Here is a 22,747-nt window from a genome sequence, read left to right on the forward strand (position 1 = left end):
TCACCTTTCACTGAGATGGATGGGCTTAGTGCAGTTTCAGATCCACATTCAGTAATTAGCAGCTTGTTTCATTGCTTTGAAAGTTAGGCGACTGCACTTCAAACTGCTCTCCAGTAATTATGATGTTGAAATGGCAATAAAGAACATCTTGATACAGTGCAGGAGAGCGTTCAAACATTTCTTTCTGCAACCAAAAGTCTTAATATGATTTTTTGAACCTTGGCTTCAGCTCAGTTATTTTGTAGCGAGATTAGTTCTTTCTCCATCCTTCCTGTTAATTCCTCTAAGTGTTCAGGAATGGATTTAGTACCCAATCTGGAACTTGAATGAGAGAAGATCCTGAAATCTCACAACATGTCTTTAAGCATGCCAGTCACCCACATGGTCAGTGTATCTGAAAGTCATCTGGTTTTCTTTCTTCTTCTTCCAACCCAGAGCGGCTCAGAAATTGGAAAAGATCATGATGGCCATTGTTGCACATAAATAGTTTCAACTTGGACAAAAATGTGGAGCAACTGATTTGACTTCAAGATTCACATCATTTCTTTGCAATTGAAGATGATTTCATTAAACCTTGCGAATAATTCTGACAAATAAGCAATGTCATGCCTAATATTCTTGAGTTGATTACTAATGAAGTATGAGTTTTTGAAGAATTTTATCAGTTTCAAAAAGCGCATAAAAGCATTTCAGAGTTTCCTTCTGAGAGTCATCTGACTTGTGTGCACAAGCATTTATTCATCATTCTCAGTACAAAGCAATCAAAATAGTTGAGAATTGAGAGCAAAGGACTTGATATTATTTATCACTGTGACATCAGTATTTTAATGATTCGTGCAGCCAATCACTTGGGTTTTTTGGACAAGATGTTGCCTGTGAATTACTTAATGAATGATAGATGTTAGGTACAGCATTTCTCAAGTAATATCCTCATGGTGCACAAGCAAGAATGTTGAGTAGAATTGTCCTTCTCTTTGAAAAATTGCTCAACAATCCAAATATCCATCCCCTTCCCTTTGCAAATAACAAGTCAAACTATGTTTCCATCTTTTATGAAGCGAATATAACCAAGCAAAGATTTATTACCTGACAAAGTTGACTCATCCAACTGCTCAGAAAATTCATTGTCATAAGTATGTTGCGCATTGTGTCTTCCACATTTTCGGACATTTCATCTATTCGTTTTTGAACAGAGTTTTCACTGAGCGGAATTGCTTTAATTATTTGGTCTGGTGACTTCTGCAAAACTGTACTCAGAATCTCCCTTACTGCTGGCAATAATCAGTTCTTCTCCAATTGTACGGGACTTTCCAGATTTAGCAATGAAATATTGTGTGAAGCAGGCAAACCATTACTGTTTTGCTGTAATGTGCTGACAAGCATGTTTTAAGTGTTTTCTGTTTCAGAAAGTTTTCACAAAGTGACTGAAAATAAGCAAAGTTCTTGTTTGTGCTATCAGAGTGTATTCTCCTCAAATACTCAAGGAGCCTGGATGGTTTCATTGCCTCATTTGAAAAATTTTCCACACAGACACATTGGTAGCTGTTAGTTATTTGGTGCTGGTACAAATCCATACTTCCGGTACTCTACACTATACTTTTTCATTTGATCTGCATCTGGTTTACACCTATTGTTGAAGTCCAACCTCAAGCACTGCGATCAATAAAGGGGATCATTCTGGAGAATGAGGAGTTTATAGATAGGAGCTTCAGGGAGGTAGTTATGCCAAAGGAGCAGCGCACAGGTAATTGGGTTACCGTCAGGCAAGGGAAGGAGAAAGGGCAGGCAGAGCAGGGTTCCCCTGTGGCCATTCCCCTCAACAACAAGTATACCAATTTGGATACTGTTGGGGGGGGGGGGGATGACTTACCTGGGACAAGCTGCGGCAGCCGGATCTCTGGCACTGAGTCTGGTTCTGCAGTGCAGAAGGGAGGGAGGGTGGACGAAGAGGAGAGTGGTAGTGACAAGGTTCCATACTGTAGGCTTATTCAGAAAGTCAGAAGACATGGGATCCAGGGAAGTTTGGCCAGGTGGATTCAGAATCAGCTTGCCTGCAGAAAGCAAAGGGTCATTGTGGAGGAGTACATTCAGATTGGAGGGTTGTGACTAGTGGTGTCCCACAAGGATCGGTTCTGGGACCTCTACTTTTCATGATTTTTATTAACGGCCTGGATGTGGGGGTAGAAGGGTAGGTTGGCAAATTTGCAGACGACATAAAGGTTGGTGGTGTGGATAGTGTAGAGGATTGTCGTAGATTGCAGAGAGACATTGATAAGATGCACAAGTGGGCTGAGAAGTGGCAGATGGAGATCAACCCGGAGAAGTGTGAGGTGGTACACTTTGGAAGGACAAACTCCAAGGCAGAGTACAAAGTAAATGGTAGGATACTTGGTAGTGTGTCTACTGAGTCCTTATGGGTGGAGCTGAGAAACAGGAAAGGTATGGCCACATTAGTGGGATTGTATTACAGACCACCCAATAGTCAACGAGACTTGGAAGAGCAAATCTGCAGAGAGATAGCAGGCAACTGCAGGAAACATAAAGTTGTGGTGGTAGGGGATTTTAATTTTCCATACATTGATTGGGACTCCCATACTGTTAGGGGTCCAGATGGTTTAAGAGTTTGTAAAATGTGTTCAGGAAAGTTTTCTAAATCAGTATATAGAGGGACCAACTAGAGGGGATGCAATATTGGATCTCCTGTTAGGAAACGAATTAGGGCAAGTGACAGAAGTCTGTGTAGGGGAGCACTTTGGTTCCAGTGATCATAACACCATTAGTTTCAATTTGATCATGGACAAAGATAGATCTGATCCTAGGGTTGAGGTTCTGAACTGGAAGGCCAAATTTGAAGAAATGAGAAAGGATCTAAAAAGCGTGGATTGGGACAGGTTGTTCTCTTGCAAAGATGTGATTGGTAGGTGGGAAGCCTTCAAAGGGGAAATTTTGAGAGTGCAGAGTTTGTATGTTCCTGTCAGGATTAAAGGCAAATTGAATAGGAATAAGGAACCTTGGTTCTCAAGGGATATTGCAACTCTGACAAAGAAGAGGGAGTTGTATGAAATGTATAGGAAACAGGGGGTAAATCAGGTGCTTGAGGAGTATAAGAAGTGCAAGAAAATACTTAAGGAAGAAATCAGGAGGGCAAAAAGAACACATGAGGTTGCCTTGGCAGTCAAAGTGAAGGATAATCCAAAGAGCTTTTACAAGTATATTAAGAGCAAAAGGATTGTAAAGGATAAAATTGGTCCTCTTGAAGATCAGAGTGGTTGGCTTTGTGCGGAACCAAAGGAAATGGGGGAGATCTTAAATAGGTTTTTTGCATCTGTATTTACTAAGGAAGCTGGCATGAAATCTATGGAATTGAGGGAATCAAGTAGTGAGACCATGGAAACTGTACAGATTGAAAAGGCGGAGGTGCTTGCTGTCTTGAGGAAAATTAAAGTGGATAAATCCCCGGGACCTTACAGAGTGTTCCCTTGGACCTCAAAGGAGACTAGTGTTGAAATTGCGGGGGCCCTGGCAGAAATATTTAAAATGTCGCTGTCTACAGGTGAAGTGCCGGAGGATTGGAGAGTGGCTCATGTTGTTCCGTTGTTTAAAAAAGGATCGAAAAGTAATCCAGGAAATTATAGGCCGGTGAGTTTAACGTCAGTAGTAGGTAAGTTATTGGAGGGAGTACTAAGAGACAGAATCTACAAGCATTTGGATAGACAGGGGCTTATTAGGGAGAGTCAACATTGCTTTGTGCGTGGTAGGTCATGTTTGACCAATCTGTTGGGAGTTTTTCGAGGAGGTTACCAGGAAAGTGGATGAAGGGAAGGCAGTGGATATTGTCTACATGGACTTCAGTAAGGCCTTTGACAAGGTCCCGCATGGGAGGTTAGTTAGGAAAATTCAGTCGCTAGGTATACATGGAGAGGTGGTAAAATGGATTAGACATTGGCTTGATGGAAGAAGCCAGACAGTAGTGGTAGAGAATTGCTTCTCTGAGTGGAGGCCTGTGACTAGTGGTGTGCCACAGGGATCAGTGCTGGGTCCATTGTTATTTGTCATCTATATCAATGATCTGGATGATAATGTGGTAAATTGGATCAGCAAGTTTGCTGATGATACAAAGATTGGAGGTGTAGTAGACAGTGAGGAAGGTTTTCAGAGCCTGCAGAGGGACTTGGACCAGCTGGAAAAATGGGCTGAAAAATGGCAGATGGAGTTTAATACTGACAAGTGTGAGGTATTGCATGTTGGAAGGACAAACCAACGTAGAACATACAGGGTTAATGGTAAGGCACTGAGGAGTGCAGTGGAACAGAGGGATCTGGGAATACAGATACAAAATTCCTTAAAAGTGTCGTCACAGGTAGATAGGGTCGTAAAGAGAGCTTTTGGTACATTGGCCTTTATTAATCGAAGTATTGAGTATAAGAGCTGGAATGTTATGATGAGGTTGTATAAGGCATTGGTGAGGCCGAATCTGGAGTATTGTGTTCAGTTTTGGTCACCAAATTACAGGAAGGATATAAATAAGGTTGAAAGAGTGCAGAGAAGGTTTACAAGGATGTTGCCGGGACTTGAGAAACTCAGATACAGAGAAAGGTTGAATAGGTTAGGACTTTATTCCCTGGAGCGTAGAAGAATGAGGGGAGATTTGATAGAGGTATATAAAATTATGATGGCTATAGATAGAGTGAATGCAAGCAGGCTTTTTCCACTGAGGCAAGGGGAGAGAAAAAACCAGAGGACATGGGTTAAGGGTGAGGGGGGAAAAGTTTAAAGGGATTTTAGGGGGGGCTTCTTCACACAGAGAGTGGTGGGAGTATGGAATGAGCTGCCAGACGAGGTGGTAAATGCAGGTTCTTTTTTAATATTTAAGAATAAATTGGACAGATACATGGATGGGAGGTGTATGGAGGGATATGGTCCGTGTGCAGGTCAGTGGGACTAGGCAGAAAATGGTTCGGCACAGCCAAGAAAGGCCAAAGGGCCTGTTTCTGTGCTGTAGTTTCTATGGTTCTATGGTATGGAGGAGCAGAGGGATCCGGGGGTACATGTCTACAGATCCCTGAAAGTTGCCTCACAGGTAGATAGGGTAGTCAAGAAAGCTTATGGGGTGTTAGCCTTCATAAGTCGAGGGATAGAGTTTAAGAGTCGCGAGGTAATGATGCAGCTCTATAAAACTCTGGTTAGGCTGCACTTGGAGTATTGTGTCCAGTTCTAGTCGCCTCACTATAGGAAGGATGTGGAAGCACTGGAAAGGGTACAGAGGAGATTTACCAGGATGCTGCCTGGTTTAGAGAGTCTGGATTTTGATCAGAGATTAAGGGAGCTAGGGCTTTACTCTTTGGAGAGAAGGAGGATGAGAGGAGACGTGATAGAGGTATACAAGATATTAAAAGGAATATATAGAGTGGACAACCAGCGTCTCTTCCCCAGGGCACCACTGCTCAATACAGGAGGACATGACTTTAAGGTAAGGGTGGAAAGTTCAAGGGGGATATTAGAGGAAGGTTTTTTACTCAGAGAGTGGTTGGTGCGTGGAATGCACTGCCTGAGTCAGAGGTGGAGGCAGATACACTAGTGAAATTTAAGAGACTACTAGACAGGTATATGGAGAAATTTAAAGTAGGGGGTTATATGGGAGGCAGGGTTTAAGGGTCGGCACAGCATTGTGGACCGAAGGGCCTGTACTGTACTGTACTATTCTATGTTCTATATGTTCTATGATAGGGGACTCAATAGTTAGAGGTACAGACAGGAGGTTCCGTGGTCGTGATGAGACTCCTGGATGGTTTGTTGCCTCCCAGGTGCCAGAGTCAATGATGTCTCTGATTGCACGCACAACATTCTGAAGTGGGAGGGTGATCAGCCAGATGTCATGGTACACGTCGGTACCAATGACATAGGAAGAAAGAGTGAGGAGGTCCTGAAGAGTGAGTGTAGGGAGCTTGGTAGGAAGTTAAAAAGCAGGACCTCGAGGGTGGTAATCTCAGGATTGCTGCCTGTGCCACGTGCCAGTGAGGGTAAGAATAGGATGCTCCGGCAGATGAACACGTGGCTGAGGAACTGGTGTAGGGGGCAGGGTTTAAGATTTCAGGAGCATTGAGACCTCTTCTGGGGCAGGTGGGACCTGTACAAGAGAGACAGGTTACACCTGAACTACAAGGTGACCAATATCCTTGCAGGGAGGTTTGTTAGTGCTGTTGGGGACCGTTTAAACTAGATTTGCAGTGGGATGGGAACCAGAGTGCCAGAGCAGATAGTGGAGTGGGGGTGAAAATAAATGATGATAAAAGTTCATGCAAAGTCGCAAATAGAAGGGTTGTGTGTGGTGGTAATAATCTTCTGAGGTGTGTCTATTTCAATGCAAGGAGTATTGTGGGGAAGGCAGACGAGCTGAGGGCATGGATTGACACATGGAATTATGACATTTAAAGCCATTAGTGAAACTTGGCTACAGGAGGGGCAGGACTGGCAGCTTAAAGTTCCAGGGTTCAGATGTTTCAGGCGTAATAGAGGAGGAGGAATGAAGGGTGGTGGTGGTGGGGGCGGGGTGGCATTGCTCGTCAGGGAAAATGTTACAGCAGTGCTCCGGCAGGACAGATTAGAGGGCTTGTCTACCGAGGCCATATGGGTGGAGCTGAGAAACAGGAAAGGTATGACCACATTAATGGGGTTGTATTATAGACCACCCAATAGTCAGTGAGAATTGGAGGACCAAATCTGCGGAGAGATAGCAGACAACTGCAGGAAACAAAGTTGTGATAGTAGGGGAATTTAGTTTTCCACCTATTGATTGGGACTCCCATACTGTTAAAGGTCTAGACGGGTTAGAGTTTGTAAAATGTGTTCAGGAAAGTTTTCTAAATCAATATATAGAGGTACCAACTAGAGAGAATGCAATATTAGATCTCCTATTAGGAAACGAGTTAGGACAGGTGACGGAAGCGTGTGTAGGGGAACACTTTGGTTCCAGAAAGAAAGGGGGAGGGGAGCCCAGAGGAAGATGGAGAGCAAGCAAGGAGTGCTCCCCTCCCCCTTTCTTTCTCCCTAGGCCTCCCATCCCATGATCCTCCCCATTCTCCAGCTCTGTATCCCTTTTGCCAATCAACTTTCTAGCTCTTAGCTTCATCCCTCCCCCTCCTGTCTTCTCCTATCATTTCGGATCTCCCCCTCCCCCTCTCAAATCTCTTACTACCTCTTCTTTCAGTTCGTCCTGCTGAAGGGTCTCGGCCCGAAACGTCGACTGTACTTCTTCCTATAGATACTGCCTGGCCTGCTGAGCTCCACCAGCATTGTGTGTTGCTTGAATTTCCAGCATTCGCAGAATTTCTCGTGTTTGCATTATCAGGTTCTTTGTGAGAAAGTAGGTGTACATTAGCTAAGCATGCATGCCCACCATTTCTTTTCCCCAAGGTTCTCATCTATTAACGAGCAAAAAAGCAAATACAGTTATGGCCTCAAGACACAGATTTCAAATACAGCACTGTTTACTGTTTAGCTACATCTTCATGCATCCTACTGAGTGAAAACCTGGCACCTACATGTCATTAGAACCCCAGCTCTAACATTTTTACTGAATGACCAATCCATTCAAGCACAGTTTGCTTTATCTATGGCAAAGGGCTAGAAATAACAGCTCAAGCAGGGCGCTACACAGATCAACTACATTATTAACAATTGCGTCAACCAGGCCAACAGCTACTATCCTACTAAAACCAAATGAACAAATTCAAGGTCAGTTTTTTTAATCCCCACCTGATCAAAAGGCAAAAGTTAAAAGCTAAAGCTAAACATAACTGAAATGGTGGAGGATCTCAGTAGGCCAAGCAGCATCTATGGAAAAGAGTAAACAGTCAATGTCTCGGCGCGAGACCCTTCATCACGACTGGGGATAAAAAGATGAGGTCAGAGTAAGAAGGTGGGGAGTGGGGTGGAAGTAGTACAAGGTGGTATGTGACAGGTGAAATGGGGGGGGTGGGGTGAAGTAAAGAGCTGGGAAGATGCTTGGTGAAAGATAAAGGGCTGAAAAACTGGGGATCTGCCAGGAGAGGGTAGAAGACCAGAGAAGAAAGGGAAGGGGAACAGTACTAGAGGGAGGTGATGGACAGCTAAGGAGATAGGTGCGAAACAGAATGGGGAATGGTGGGGGAGGGGGCGGGGGGATGGGAGGCAATTACCAAAAGTTCAAGAAATCTGTGTTCATGCCAGCAGGTTGGAAGCTAACCCAGCCAGAATATAATTTGCTGCTCTTTCAACCCGAGTGTGGGCTCACCGCAGAAGAAGAGAGCCCATCGACTGACATGGCAGAATGGGAATAGGAAGTAGAATTGAATTGGGTGGCCACTGAGAATTCCACTTTTTCTTGCGGACAGAGCACAGGTGCTTGGTGAAGCAGTTTCCCAATCCATGTCGGATCTCACCGATATACAGAAAACCACCTGGATACAGTAAATGACCCCAACAGACTCACAGGTGAAGTGTCGTTTCACCTGTAAGGACTGTTTGGGGCCCTGAATGATAGTGAGGGAGGAGATATAGGGGTAGGTGTGGCATGTGCTCTGCTTGCAAGGGCAAGTATCAGAAGGGAGATCAATGGGAAGGGAGTTGCATAGGGAGCAATCCCTGCAGAAAGCAAAACTGACCTCTCCCTACACAACGCCCTTGTCCATTCGTCCCTTCCAATGCTCATCCTTGCAAGCAGAATAAATGCGACACCTACTCCTACACCTCCTCCCTCACTACCATTCAGGCCCCAAACAGACCTTCCAGATGAGACGACACATCACCTGTAAGTCTGTTGGGGTCATCTATTGTATCTAATGCTCACTGTGTGGCCTCCTGTACAACTGTGAAACCTAACTTAGACTGGGAAGACTGCTTCACGAGCATCTATGCTCTGTCTGCCAGAAAAAGCAGGATCTGCAGGTGGACACTCATTTCAATTCTACTTCCCATTCTGACATGTCAATCCATGGGCTCCTCTTCTGCTGCAACGAGGCCATGCTCAGGTTGGAGGAATATTACCTTGTATTCCATCTGGGTAGCCTCCAACCTAATGGCATAAACATCGATTTCTCAAACTTTTGGTAATTGCTCTCCCCCCTCACTGTACCCCATTCTGTTTCCCTCACACCTTATCTCCTTAACTTCCCACACCTCCCTCTGGTGCTGCTCCCCATTCCCTTTCTTCCATGGTCTTCTATGCTCCATCAGATTCCCTTCTCCAACCCTTTATCTCTTTCACCAATCAACTTTAAGCTCTTTCCTTCACCTTCTCCTGGTTTCACCCATCACCTACCACCTTTTTCCTCCCCTCCCTCCGACCTTCTTACTGACTTCTCATCTTCTTTTCCCAGTCTTGATGAAGGGCCTTAGCCGAAAACTTAAACTGTACTCTTTTCCATAGATGCTGCCTGGTCTCCAACATTTTGTACATGTTGCTTGTATTTCCAGCATCTGCAGATTTTCTCATGTTTGTATTCTGTAACTGAAATGGTGCTCATTTCACTTAATACACTAATCCTGATTACCTCAGGAAAAGTTTGGACCTCTCATTCACTTCTAAAAGTAATACTAGGATGATAAGGGCAACGAGGAATGAGTCACTGAAGCAACACCTGGAAGTTTGGAAACTGAAAGTGTGGGTACATCGATGCACAATTCAAACCCTACACCCCGACTGTTCCTTCTTCACTAAGAATGCTCAGCTGGAATGGGAACACTGCGCAGAAAAGAAAAGAAACCAAGCTGTTGAACAGTAGCTAAAGAACTTTTACAGGCTGCCAAATTACAATGAATGTCAATAGCAAGTACATCCTTAATTGGACAGCATCCTCAAACATCAAAAATGCTGTTGTGAACTAAGGAGAAATTAAATGGTAAACAAAATTGCTAGACATACCCAACATGGTCACACCATCACACAAAAAAAAAATCACCTTATGTCACACAGGAACTTCATCACAACAGACATCCCACACTCCCACTGCAATCATCTGTGAGTTGAAGGAACACAGTATCCTCCTGCAGGAAAAGAAGAGAAACGACCCACAAAGTACAAATTGCTGCTGCTCTCAAACTAGCTAGTCAAGAATCAATATGGGACTATAAGAAACAAGGGCTGCAATTAGAGTGACAGCCAACCATAGAGCTGCTTGAGAACAGTGCATGAATGTTTCAAGGTCATGCAATGCCAACTCATGAACTTTATGGTAAGATACAACTTTAGTGAATGGACAAACGATTAAGGGATGGCAAGGCAGCTTTCTTACTGATCAAGCATGTGGTAGCCTGGCTAATTTACCTTGAAACTTGTTTGAACCTTGTCCTGGCAGCAGATAAATCTAAACACAATTAATAAAACTGGCATTAATAAAACCACCAGGAAACTGGTAAATTGTTATAAGGAACAACTGGTCCACTAAAATATTGCAATCTTTAGTGGGACTATACCAAGAGACTCCAAAATTGTAGTAAGACAGCACACAACTTGATTTAAGGACGATTAGTGAATGAATAAAACGCTGCTATTGCCAGTAAAATCAACTTATTCTGAACCAGTAAAACTAAGTATTTTAAAAACAAGAATTATTCCAACAGCTTCCCTCCTTCCATCTAATTCTGGGGAAATTGGAAAGAGAGCAAAATTTATTATAATATCTGAAATGTGGTTTGAGTGGAGTCTTGTACAATGATCCTTTTGTGGTGCGTTTTACATTAGGCTACAGGAGTCACACACATTTCTTCAGTACAGCTTTAGAAATAGTCCAAGATGTGTACTTTCAGAGCCTCAGGTAGTAAAACAATGTGACAATATTCTTTAAAAATTCAGAAGTTCACAGTAAGAAATGCACGCTATAGGTCCTGACTATTCAGAGTTCTATTCCTGTAAAGAGTCTGTAACCTGAACACATACAAACATAAAATGCAGGAGGAATGTCAAGCAGTATCTATGGAGGGAAACGAACAGTTTGACAGCTTGGGCCAAGACCTTTCACCAGGACTGGAAGGGGTCAGGAACCAGAATAAAATTATGAGGGGAGAAAGACAAGCTGACAGGTGATATGTGAATTCAGATGAAGGGAAAGGTAGGTGGCCCTGCCCTCCTTACCTGCCCATCACCTCCTTCCCCTTACTTCATGGTCTACTGTCCTCCTTCTTCAGCCCTTTACCTTTTCTACCCATCAGCTCATAGCATCTCACATCAGTCCCCTTCAGTCCCCACCCAACAAACTTGCACCTCCAATCCGGACTCACTCATCACCTATCACCAGCTTCTGCTCTTCCCCATCCCACCACCTTTTTATTCTGACTCCTGTCCTTTTCAGTCCTAATGAAGGTTTTCAGACAGAAAGGCCGCCTGGTCATTTCCCTCCAGAGATGCTGACTTGCTGGGTTCCGCCAGTATTTTGTGCATGTTACTTCCAACATCTGCAGGATCTCTATGTCTCCATAAACCCGAACAAGTTTGCAAATCAGGAATGCAGCTGCAAACAGTGTTCCCACACAGCAGAAAATGCTGCAGCCCAGCTAGAGTGGGCGAATCCATACAATCTGTCTCCTAAACACTCGTTCATATGCAGAAATTGCAGATAAGTTGGTTACTCATATGGTGGGCAGGACATCTATTGCCTCGCGCTTTTTATCTAGCTACATTTGCCAACTTTTGATATATTTCCAAGAAACAAGCTAATTCTGTCATCCAGATTCACAGCATTATTTAACGCAAACAATAGGAATTCTGCAGATGCTGGAAATTCAAGCAACATACATCAAAGTTGCTGGTGAACGCAGCAGGCCAAGCAGCATCTATAGGCCTGAAACGTCGACTGTACCTCTTCCTATAGATGCTGCTTGGCCTGCTGCGTTCACCAGCAACTTTGATGTATGTCACAGCATTATTTACTGTTTTCAAGAACTTAGATACACTGGCACAAATCTATCATACTGCCAATCCCCATATTAGAATGCTATTCAGCCAAAAATATCAGGTGAATGATCTACGTCAGCATACTCAATTCCTGTTATTACCCAAGTCCATCAGCAGTTCAATCAATTTACTACAAGTTGTTGTGTGAAGACCTGAACGGCAAGGCTTGGGAAGGATGTCATTACTATGGAAAAAGTGCAGACAATATTCACAAGGATGTTACCATGACTGGACAACTTGAGTTTATAAGGAGAGGCTATTTCCTGTCCCTGCACTGTAAGGGGGCAGGGGATAAAAGTTCAAAGTACATTTATTATCAATGTATACTTTATATAACCCTGAGATTCATCTTACAGGCAGCCACAAAATTTAAGAACCCTAATAGGACCCATTAAAACAAAGGAAGACTGTTGAACACCCAATGTGCAGAGAAACAACAGGCAAATTGTGCAAACAATACAAGTAAGCAAATAGCATTTAAAACTGAAGTTCACAAAAGTGATAGTTGCAGGCCACAGTCACTGTTCAGTGCAGAGATGAGTAAACCTCGCAGAACAGCTATTTACAGAGGTACATCAAATCATGAACAGTGATAAGCTGGATGCTTACAGTCATTTTCCCCCAAAGTATGAGTGTGCAAAGTATGAGAAGAACATCAATGCAAGTCCATTGATGGAATCTGAAAACTGCCAGTTCTTTTAAAATGAAAAGATCCCAAACCTGCCTTAAATCTCTTTCTAAAGATACTGCTTTACCTGAGCATCACTGCAATTTTTTCTTTATTTGAGAGCTCATATGTTAACTTTACATCACAGATTATTTTCTCTGCAATAACCTTTGACGCAACACCGTATCAAATGCCTTCTGGAAAACTCTACTGAAGTCCTTTTATACACCGATGACTTCCTCAAAAGGATGCCAATAAAAGAGTCAAACACAAAACCACCTTCATAAAACCATGCTAACCTTGTCCAATTGCCTTGAATGCTTCTAGATATCCAGCCGTACTATCAATTGTAGCTGAAAACTAAATATTCTCCAACAGATGTTAAGTTTTCATTTTCCTGCTTCCCTATTTGAATAAAGTTGCATATTGGGGACATTAAATGGGAAATTAGAAAATGAGAATCATTGGAAAAGTAAAACCAATGCAACTTTCTCAGTAGCAACTTTTAAGCTACTCAGATAAAGTGTGCTCACACTTAGCAGCCTGCAGGAATTTGATCAGTAGTGATTATAATTTCTAGAATAGATTCCTCTTTACTTCCCACCCCCCATTCACAATTTTGTGGGCTGCTTGTATTCTCAGTAATGAATATTGATACAAAACCACCAGTTTAATTCAATTGTCAATTCCTTATTTTCCAACATTAATTTCTATCCCACTCACTTGACCAGAATCGGACTATTTTTAAACATCCATATTAACCCACCTTTTTATGTTTCTTGCTAATTTCATTTTACATTCCATTTCCTTCAGTTTTAAATGTTTAGTTTAAAATATGCCACCTCTTTCAGTGTAATTTTGCCCACTTACTCCCAAGTTTGATACCATCTTTAATTTTTAAGTTACCCAGTGTCTGGTTATTCCCTCTTAGAATTTGTTGCATCTCATTGTAATGTATCAGCTCTGCTTTGGAAGATCCTCTTAAATCTATAAGATTTTGATTGACCAAGATCTTATCCTAATTTGTTAGTTCAATTTAATGGCTATTATTGAAGGTTTTAACATACCTTGAACACATTCTTCTCCCTCAAACTAAATGCAAAATTCAATCATTTAATGATTACTTTTACCTACAGAAACCCAAGATATCTTTATTCCATCTTGTTCTTGGTTGCTATTAGAACATGCTGTTCTATCTGGAAAAAATAATTGACTTCTCACCTAGGTTATCTTTGAACATCTGATTTTTCCAGTTCATGGAAATTAATCCCCAGAAATACCTTTATGACAAGTTTCCATTATTTCTTTATTTCATATTTTGAATATCCATTTTACTTTGAATGCTATGCACTCTTTAATTCTAACCATTTGTTTTTGTAATCTCTAGCCTTAGATTTACTTTTAGGAGTTGCAGTCCCTACTACTTCCCATCATATCCTATTTCCCATAATAAAACCTTCCTCTAACCTTGCCTCTAATTTCATTTGCTACATAATCCCAACTTTGATCCCTTGCATCCACCATTTAGTTTATAATCATCACAACTTTTCCAGTTGTGATCTACTGGAATAATGGCCCCATCACAGTTCAGGGCAAATAAAAACAGTACAACTCTCCAGCTTGCCCCAGCATTGGTTCCAGAACCCACTTCTTCTATAACAGCAACACACATCAGAGTTGCTGGTGAATGCAGCAGGCCAGGCAGCATCTCTAGGAAGAGGTACAGTCGACGTTTCAGGCAGAGACCCTTCGTCAGGACTAACTGAAGGAAGAGTTAGTAAGAAATTTGAAAGTGGGAGGGGGAGGGGGAGATCCAAAATGATAGGAGAAGACAGGAGGGGGAGGGATGGAGCCAAGAGCTGGACAGGTGATTGGCAAAGGGGATATGAGAGGATCATGGGACCGGGGAGAAGGAAAAGGGGGAGGGGGGAAAACCCAGAGGATGGGCAAGGGGTATAGACAGAGAGAATGAGAATGAATGTGTGTATATAAATAAATAACAGATGGGGTACGAGGGGGAGGTGGGGCATTAGCGGAAGTTAGAGAAGTCAATTTTCATGCCATCAGGTTGGAGGCTACCCAGACGGAATATAAGGTGTTGTTCCTCCAACCTGAGTGTGGCTTCGTCTTTACAGCAGAGGCAGCCATGGATAGACATATCAGAATGGGAATGGGATGTGGAATTAACCCCTTGCCCACCCTCTGGGTTTTTCCCCCCCCCCTTGTCTTTCTTCCCAGACCTCCGGTCCCATGATCCTCTCATATCCCTTTTGCCGATCACCTGTCCAGCTCTTGGCTCCATCCCTCCCCCTCCTGTCTTCTCCTATCATTTTGGATCTCCCCCTCCCCCTCCCACTTTCAAATCTCTTACTAGCTCTTCCTTCAGTTAGTCCTGACGAAGGGTCTCGGTCCAAAATGTCGACTGTACCTCTTCCTAGAGATGCTGCCTGGCCTGCTGCGTTCACCAGCAACTTTGATGTGTATTGCTTAAATTTCCAGCATCTGCAGAATTCCTCGTGTTTGCATCTTCCATAGCAGTACGAGTAATGCATTCATCTCTCAAATCAGATTTACCTTGCATCAATCCAGAGACTGGTACCCAAGGTTGTGCTTCTCAATTAGATGACCACCTCCTTGCATCAACTATATAGAACCTCCTTCGTGATCTTATAGCCTTAGAAAAGTACAGCACAGGAACAGGCCCTTCGGTCCATCCAGTCCATGCCGAACCACTTAAAACTGCCTAGTGTTCATTGGTTCCCACTACACCACAACCGGATCCTACCCTCCCATGGCAAGCACCTTTCCAGCTGTGCGAAGATGCTTCATACCCTGATACCAGATGCACAAAAGAGCCTTTTGCACTCTACAAACAGCAAGAAATGCCAACAGGCCATTCAGCCCATCAAGCCTGCCCCATTATTCTAAGCATAGCTAATATTCCCTTCTCAGCACCAACCCCATAACCCAAGATTCCTTTAACATTGAGTCATCTCGTTGATCAGCATGTGCATGCTTGAGCCTTTCCAGCCTCCCACACAGGGAATTCCAAAGATTCACCACTCTTGAAAGATTTTTCCGTATGCAATCCCCTTCTTTGATTACATTTGTTTTCTCTCTCATTTGAATGGCTTCCTGCACCATCATTGGTCATAAAGCTCATCCACCACTCAAAGAAATGAAAAACTCAAATTTCCTTACTTGCTGCTCTCTCTCAGCCCTGACCCAATTAACAAACTACTTAAAGGGGTCCGACCATCTCCTTACACAAAGCAGTCTGGCAATGCAACCCCACCATGAAGTGCTACAGTGGCAATGACTCTGAGTTCAAGCTCTTTGATCTACATCAACACTTGACATACATGTTGCTAGTCATTTGCTCACCTTTAAATTCACACACTGCCTTGCTGATATATTTTTTATCAAGTGTAGTACTCTTATCAGAAATTTTCCCCTTCTTTGTTATATCTAACTGTCAATAATCTAAATATTAAGTCCTTACACAAAAAGGTTGCTTGACCTCCTTATCTAACCACAAGCTCCCCATCCTTTATAATATAATTGTGCATCCCAAATTTCATTCACACTGAATTATGAAAGAATTTGATTTTAATTATACAGCAATGCTGATGATTTTACTTTAAACCTCAAAACATGGTAATTGCAGTTAATCAATATTAATTTTAACACATTACAAGAAAGTACTATTCTACTGACCATCTCAGTCAACTGCATGTACATTATGATAACTGATCTGGCAGAAGGATGACCTGTGTCCAATTTTAGATCTACAGCTCCACTTACAAAAGGAACACAAGTGACTCAAATTATGGTGCTACTGGTCAAAAAAATAACAGAACTTGTAACAGATCTCCAATATTTTTGAAGTCCTGAAATAATTAGTTGCTGGGTCTAATTACACTTTTTCATACTTAACAATTCGGCCAGATTATACAGAAAGACTTTTTCTTTTAAATGTTACACATTCTTAAGTAGTATAACCAATGATGTCATTTCTTGAAGTACTTGTAATATTTCCGTTCCTGAAATAGTACAAAACCATCCCCGCAAAAGTTTCTTACAATTCGGACACAGAGGGAATAATAACTAAATCAAATTCTAAATACTTATCTATTTTTTTCAGTACGTGAACGCAATGTCAAATCACATCCAATGTGGCAAGAGATGCAAGTCAGCTTTTTTGGTAAAATTATCTGCCTTAAAAAGCATTAGTTTTTGTTTAGTAAGGGTAAATAAAGCCTTAATTTGAGTGACTGGGCAAAATCCAATACACGCTTATCTAAAAGCGCACAGGCCAATAACTATAAAATACTACTGTATTGCTTTTACCGGCCATGCTTCATCACCAGCATCATTCAACGCCATTTTTTTTAGTTTAAGCATCTCAGTCGGGGGCTCCGCGTTTCCCTTATAAAGACAGTAAGCCAGAATTTAAGACACTAAGATTAAGGGGCTAGCTATTCTATTATTTTCAAATTACAGTTTATGGTTGAACCCCCAAAATAAACGCTCCATTCTCGTGTCACTGCTAAAAATCTGTTTATAACTATATATTACACAAAATGAGGTGCAACTACATGAAGCGTTTTACACACAGCATCTCATCTCAGGCAATGTAGCCCATGTGCTCCTACATCGCTAGCACTGCCTCCACATTCTACACGCCCCGGTGTTCTCTCCAGTCTTTGTCTTAACATGACATTAAACGCTGACCAATCATCGAAACAGACTTTAAGGTGCATTATATTTTAAACGAATTTTATCCACTAGGTACCCCGCCCCCTGCTCGTTGCATGAATGCAGCTGCCGATATCCAAAGTGAAGGCTGGAAATTTGCACATTTATACACAACGCGAGTCTCTTACCCAGTCACCCCCACGTTATATTTCATGGTTTTCCAGGGCGTCCCGCTGTAGTAGTTCCCATTGCTGGAGCTCAGCATATAATTTATGCCGTAAGTGCTGGCCTTGTTCTCCCTCTTCCTTCTCCCTCCCACCACCAAGCTCTTCAAATTGTTATTGTGGTAGTTGTTGTTCTTCACCAAGTTATTGCCAATCCCGCCACCATTCATTTCCGTGTGATGATTGAAGTAGGTGCCGGTGCCGGCTTTAGTCCTTCCCGAGGAGGTGGAGGAACAGCACGAAGACGAGGAGCTGCCGATACCCGATTCGGGGGAAGGGGACGAAGAGGAAGACGATGAGGCTGAAGAGGACTTCTGCAGCGCCCTGCAGCCCTCGCCGTTGCCCGGCCCCGGACCTGGCCCGGGGCCATTCCCGGTGTCGGGGCCGCCGGTGGCTGGGGGACCCGTCCGGTGGCCGTGGTCGGTGGCGGGCGCCAAGCCCGGGCTGCCGGGGGAGGCGAGGCCCCCGCCGCTGCTGGGCGGCGTGTCGAGCGCCGGCGAGTTCAGGTACAGCGGATGGTGGTGGTGAGCCGAGTTGCTGCGCATTCCCTGAGACGTCTCCCAGATCTGCATCCACAAGGCATTGGCAGGTCCCTTTTGCTCCGGCTGAATCCAAGCCACCCTCGGATCCATCAAATAGTGCTCGCCCTCAGCCCAGCAGAAAACCTCTGTCAAACAAAGCGCCGATCACCTCACGACCCACCGGCTCGGCAACCACAACCCACAGGGACCTCCGCTACACCGGGCTCTGCCTTGCGTTCTCCCGCTCTCCTTCTCTTCCTGCGATCTACTTCTCCTCTTCTGAAATAGCGCTTGAACTTTTTCTTTTGCTGTTACTATTCTTTTTCTCCCTTAATAAAAGAAATGCCGAGACCGGGTCCTCGCTCCCACCAAACTAACGCTGCACTTTGACAATATGGCGTCTTTCCCTGAACCCGGCCGCCCCCGCCGCGCATGCGCGCGCATTTTTAAATGCTTCGCCCGTCTCCAACCGCCGGCGGCGCGCATGCGCCTTTCTCCCTCCCCACCCCTTTGGCAGCTCCCAGCGCGCCTGCGTACTGGCGAGCAGAGGCGGGGAGAGAGCGGGGAAGGAACGCACAGTGTGGGGTATTGATTTTCGCAGTCCTCCGCCCCCGGCTTGGAATCTGTTTGCAATGTGGTCTCAGTTCATTTTCATTTTGTGTTCTGATTTGTGCTGTGCTACCCTTTGACTCTTTTTTTTATTTCCTCCCATTATTTCAACGAGCCCGAAAACAAAGTCCCAAACTTGCAATCTTAACTCTTTTTTATTCGTGCAGCGTTTTGCACATGTTGACACATATGTGAAATCGTGGTGGCAGGGATCTCTCCCCCCCACCCCCTAACGCACATTGGCTTATTTCCAGTAATGTAGCCTGACCTGCTGTTAACCACACAGACAAATAAGTAATCATCATCTAAATGTCTGCAGTAACCTATTTGACCTGGTTTCACCCTGTCGCCTTGGCCTATCCGATTTACCTACAACGTTAAGCTAATTTGTTCTTCCCTCTTTCTCAGTGAAACTTGTTAAACTATTGCCCTTTCCACACATGCTGCCTGACATGCTTAGCGCTGTATATTTTGCTTTTATTTATTCTGGTTATAATAGCATTGTTTGGAGTACAATCTGAACTTCATCCAAACCAAGATTTTGACAATATTTACAAATTTCATTGTAGCATACTTCAATTTACTCAAAATATTTAGCAAAAAAAAAAACAAAAGTTGTACTTCCAGGTTGAAAGTAGTTGTAAAGTAAGCCTGACTCAGATTTTTCTCAACTCTGGAACACTTATCAAAGTACAGCCATCGGGCTCCTGAACCAGTATGGTTAATTTCAATCACCGCTCTGAACTGATTCTATAACTACAGATTCCGTTTCAAGGATTCTTTACAACCCATGTTCTCAATTTTTTTTGCATAGTTTGTCTGCATTTGTACGTTGGTTGTTTGTCAGTCTTTCTCTGTCAATGAATAGTATTTCATAACTTTTATTGTATTTCTTTTTTTTGCTGTAAATGCCTGCAAGAAAATGAATCCCAAGGTAGTATTGTAATACATATGTACTTTGATAATAAATTTATTTTGAAATCTAAACTTTGAAATTTTGAATACAATTGTTTGTAGGTAAATGACTCTTACTACAATGGAAGGCATTTAAGGAGATTCAGAGGATTCGAGCCCTGTGAAGAAAAAAGTTTGGAGGACAACTCTCAATTTCTCAGATGCCAAAGTGCATGAAGAAGAAGGTAAGGATAAAACGAAAGCTCACATTTAAACGTCAGGAGCTCAATACTTCAAGTTGAGCGGAATATAGAAAGTATAGCAATGAAATTAAAAGAGAAACTGGAGGGAAAGGACAAAAATAGGGGCAAGGGATATCAAAAAGTTCTAAAGAAGTTGAGAGCCCATTAAGGATCTACAAAAATAGGCCATGTGTGAAAATAAGAGAAAATCGGTAAGACTTTTGACTAATATTGCTGGCTACCTCCACATGTCATTTTTATTTTATTTATTTTATTTTGAGATTTAGCACAGTTACTGGCTCTTCGGGCCCAACAAGCATGCGCCGCCCAATTATACCCATGTGACTGATTAAACTTGTATTGTCTTTGGAACGAGGGAGGAACTCCGAGAACCCAGAGGGAACCCATGTAATCAAAGGGAGCATATAGACTCCTTGCAGACAGCGGAGGGAATTGAACCCAATTTGCTGGCACTAGAATAGTGTTGTGTCATTATTGTTAGGAATGTGGTATGGGAAATATTGGATACAATGGGGACTAAGGGAGTTGGGATAGTGTTTCATATTTACAAGGATGGGTAAATCATGAGGACCGGACAAAATATTTCCCAAGCTGATAAAAGAAGCAAGAGAGAAATCATAGCAGCATCACCAGTATTTCCAATCCTTGGTTGCAGAAGTGATGAAATACAAACGTACAATCTGAGGACAGTTATTTAAGAGCAGAGCAAGCAATAATGTAAGTATTTGCAGGCCAGTTTGTTAAATTTAGTTTTAGGGGTGGAACGACTATTCAAATCCATTGCAGAATAACCTGTTGGTTAGAAAGGCACAAAATAATTACAGACAGTCCATTTGTATGTGCTAAGAAAATACCGTGTCTGATCACCTGATTGATCAGTTTAAATGATTTTGGCATGGACTAGATGGGCCGAAGGGCCAGCTTCCACGCTGTACTCCTCGATTGAATTTCCTGAAGAGGTAACAAGGAGTATTGATGGGTTCAGTGCATTTGATGTAGCCTGCATGGATATTTTTGACAAGGTTCCAGATGACATGCTGGAAGTAATGACACGCTAAAGTAAGAGCCCAAGCAACTCAGATGTGACAAATGGGATACAAAACTGGCTCAATGCTAGGTTACAAGGATAATGGTTGACAGGTGTTTTTGTAACTGGAAGGCTGTATCCAGATTGGATATTGCAGGGCTCACGAAGGTTGCCAAAAGTCAAAGTCAAGTTTATTGTCATAATGCACAAGTACATGAATGCACAGGGGTTATGAAAACTTGCAGCGGCATCAAAGTCACATAGCATCTTATAAGCAGAATTTAGAAGAAACATATAAGTCAAACATAACATAAATTTTACAGGAAAGAACACAATTAGAGAAAAAAAAAATAAAATCCATTTAGTACGTGGTGTTCAAAATTGCCATTATGGTTGTTTTGGTTGGTTCAAGAACCAAATAGCTGAGTGATACTGCCTACTCCTAGCCTAGTTGTAATGTATATTAATAATTTAAAATTAAATATAAGTGGCACAATAGGAAAGTTTGCAGTGATACACAAAAATATAACCAAGTGGTTTAAGGTGTGAAAGAAAGTATTAATTAGAGATAGCAATGGACGACTCGTCAGTTGTGCATAAAAGTGGCAATGGAATTCAGTCCAGAAAAGTCTGAGGTACAACAAGGCCGGCAATGCAAAATAAACACAAAGAGATTCTGCAGATGCTGGAAATCTTGAGCATTATACACAAACTGTGAGAGGAACTCAGCAAGTAGCAAATATTGTGGGGGGGGGGGCGGAGGGGAATAAACAGTTGACATTGTGGGCCGGGACCCTTCATCAGGACTGGAAAGGAAGGGGATAGAAGTCAGAATTCGAAGGTGGATAGTGAGAGATTTGGTGGAACAAAGGAGCCTTGGGCTGTATATTGACAGCGTATTAAAAGTAGCAGCAGAGTCAGCTGATTAAGAGGCTAATGTTTTCCTTTATCAGCTGATACAGAAAATAATGGGAGTTATGGAATAGAAGTCATAGAACATGACAGTACAGATGCAGGCCTTTCAGCCCATCTAGTCTATGCCAAAATATTAATTTGCCTAGTCCCATCAACCAGCATCCAAACCATAGCCTTCTATATCCCATCCTGTCCATGTACCTATCAAAATTAATTCACGTTCTACCAAGAGGGACTAATTGGTTCAGGTTTGTTTTCCTTGGAGTTTAAAAGAAGTGAGGATGAACTTATTTAAACATATAAGATCCTAAGGGAACATAACAGGATAGAAATCCGAGATGTTTCCACTACTAGGAGAGTCTCAAATAAGGGGGCATTACTACAAAATAATGTACTTATAAATACTGATGAAGGGTCCAGGCCGAAAACATTGACCATTCATTATCCTCCGTAGATGCTGTCTGACCAGTTGAGTTCCTCCAGCATTTTGTGCTGTAATCATAGTATAAATTACCAGCAGAAAGGAGGTGCTTAAAAGTGAATAAATCTAAGGACCTGTTGAGATAAATCTTAGGCTGCTTTTGGAGGCAAGGGAAGAGATTGCTGAGGCTCAGCTGTTGAAAATGCTGGCAAGAAAATAAGTCCCAAGGGCATAAATTTACTTTGAACTTTGAAGGTAAGAAGATTTAGAAGAGATTTGAGGAAGATTTCTTTTCACATAGAAAGTGGTTGAACCCTGCGACTCACTGCTTGAAAGGATTGTGTAGGCAGGAACTTCATACCATTTAGTGTAGATATACAGATATTTTCAAAAAAGGTGTAAGCATAAATGCAGCAACTGCAACCTAATCAGTTTCACCTGAAGAAGCAGCTTGAACTGATAATGACGGTCACTCAGGCAAGAAAGAATCTGGTGGAGGAACTCAGTGACATCTGTTACCAAGTTGCTATCAGGTTGAGCAACATCTGTAAGGGGAAAGGAACTGTTGACATTCCAGAT

General features: G+C 42.6%; 1 protein-coding gene and 1 long non-coding RNA gene across 5 annotated transcripts in view; one reads left to right on the forward strand and one right to left on the reverse strand.

Moving 5' to 3' along the window:
• tent4a (terminal nucleotidyltransferase 4A) overlaps positions 1-18,457 on the reverse strand; it is an 83,080-nt gene extending 64,623 nt beyond the window's left edge. For all 4 annotated transcript variants that reach the window (XM_063069590.1, XM_063069589.1, XM_063069588.1 and 1 more), the window contains exon 1: positions 17,483-18,457. In XM_063069590.1, coding sequence (XP_062925660.1) covers positions 17,483-18,150 — 668 coding nt within the window. In that variant the 5' untranslated portion in view covers positions 18,151-18,457. The remainder of the gene's footprint in view (positions 1-17,482) is intronic.
• A 132-nt stretch (positions 18,458-18,589) lies between these two features.
• The window catches only part of LOC134357683 (uncharacterized), a 71,254-nt gene continuing 67,096 nt past the window's right edge, over positions 18,590-22,747 (forward strand). The window contains exons 1-2 of the long non-coding RNA XR_010020698.1: positions 18,590-18,624; positions 19,666-19,787. This is a non-coding gene — a long non-coding RNA (uncharacterized LOC134357683). The remainder of the gene's footprint in view (positions 18,625-19,665; positions 19,788-22,747) is intronic.

Source organism: Mobula hypostoma, chromosome 17 (genome assembly GCF_963921235.1).
Source record: "Mobula hypostoma chromosome 17, sMobHyp1.1, whole genome shotgun sequence".
Lineage (NCBI taxonomy): Eukaryota > Metazoa > Chordata > Chondrichthyes > Myliobatiformes > Myliobatidae > Mobula > Mobula hypostoma.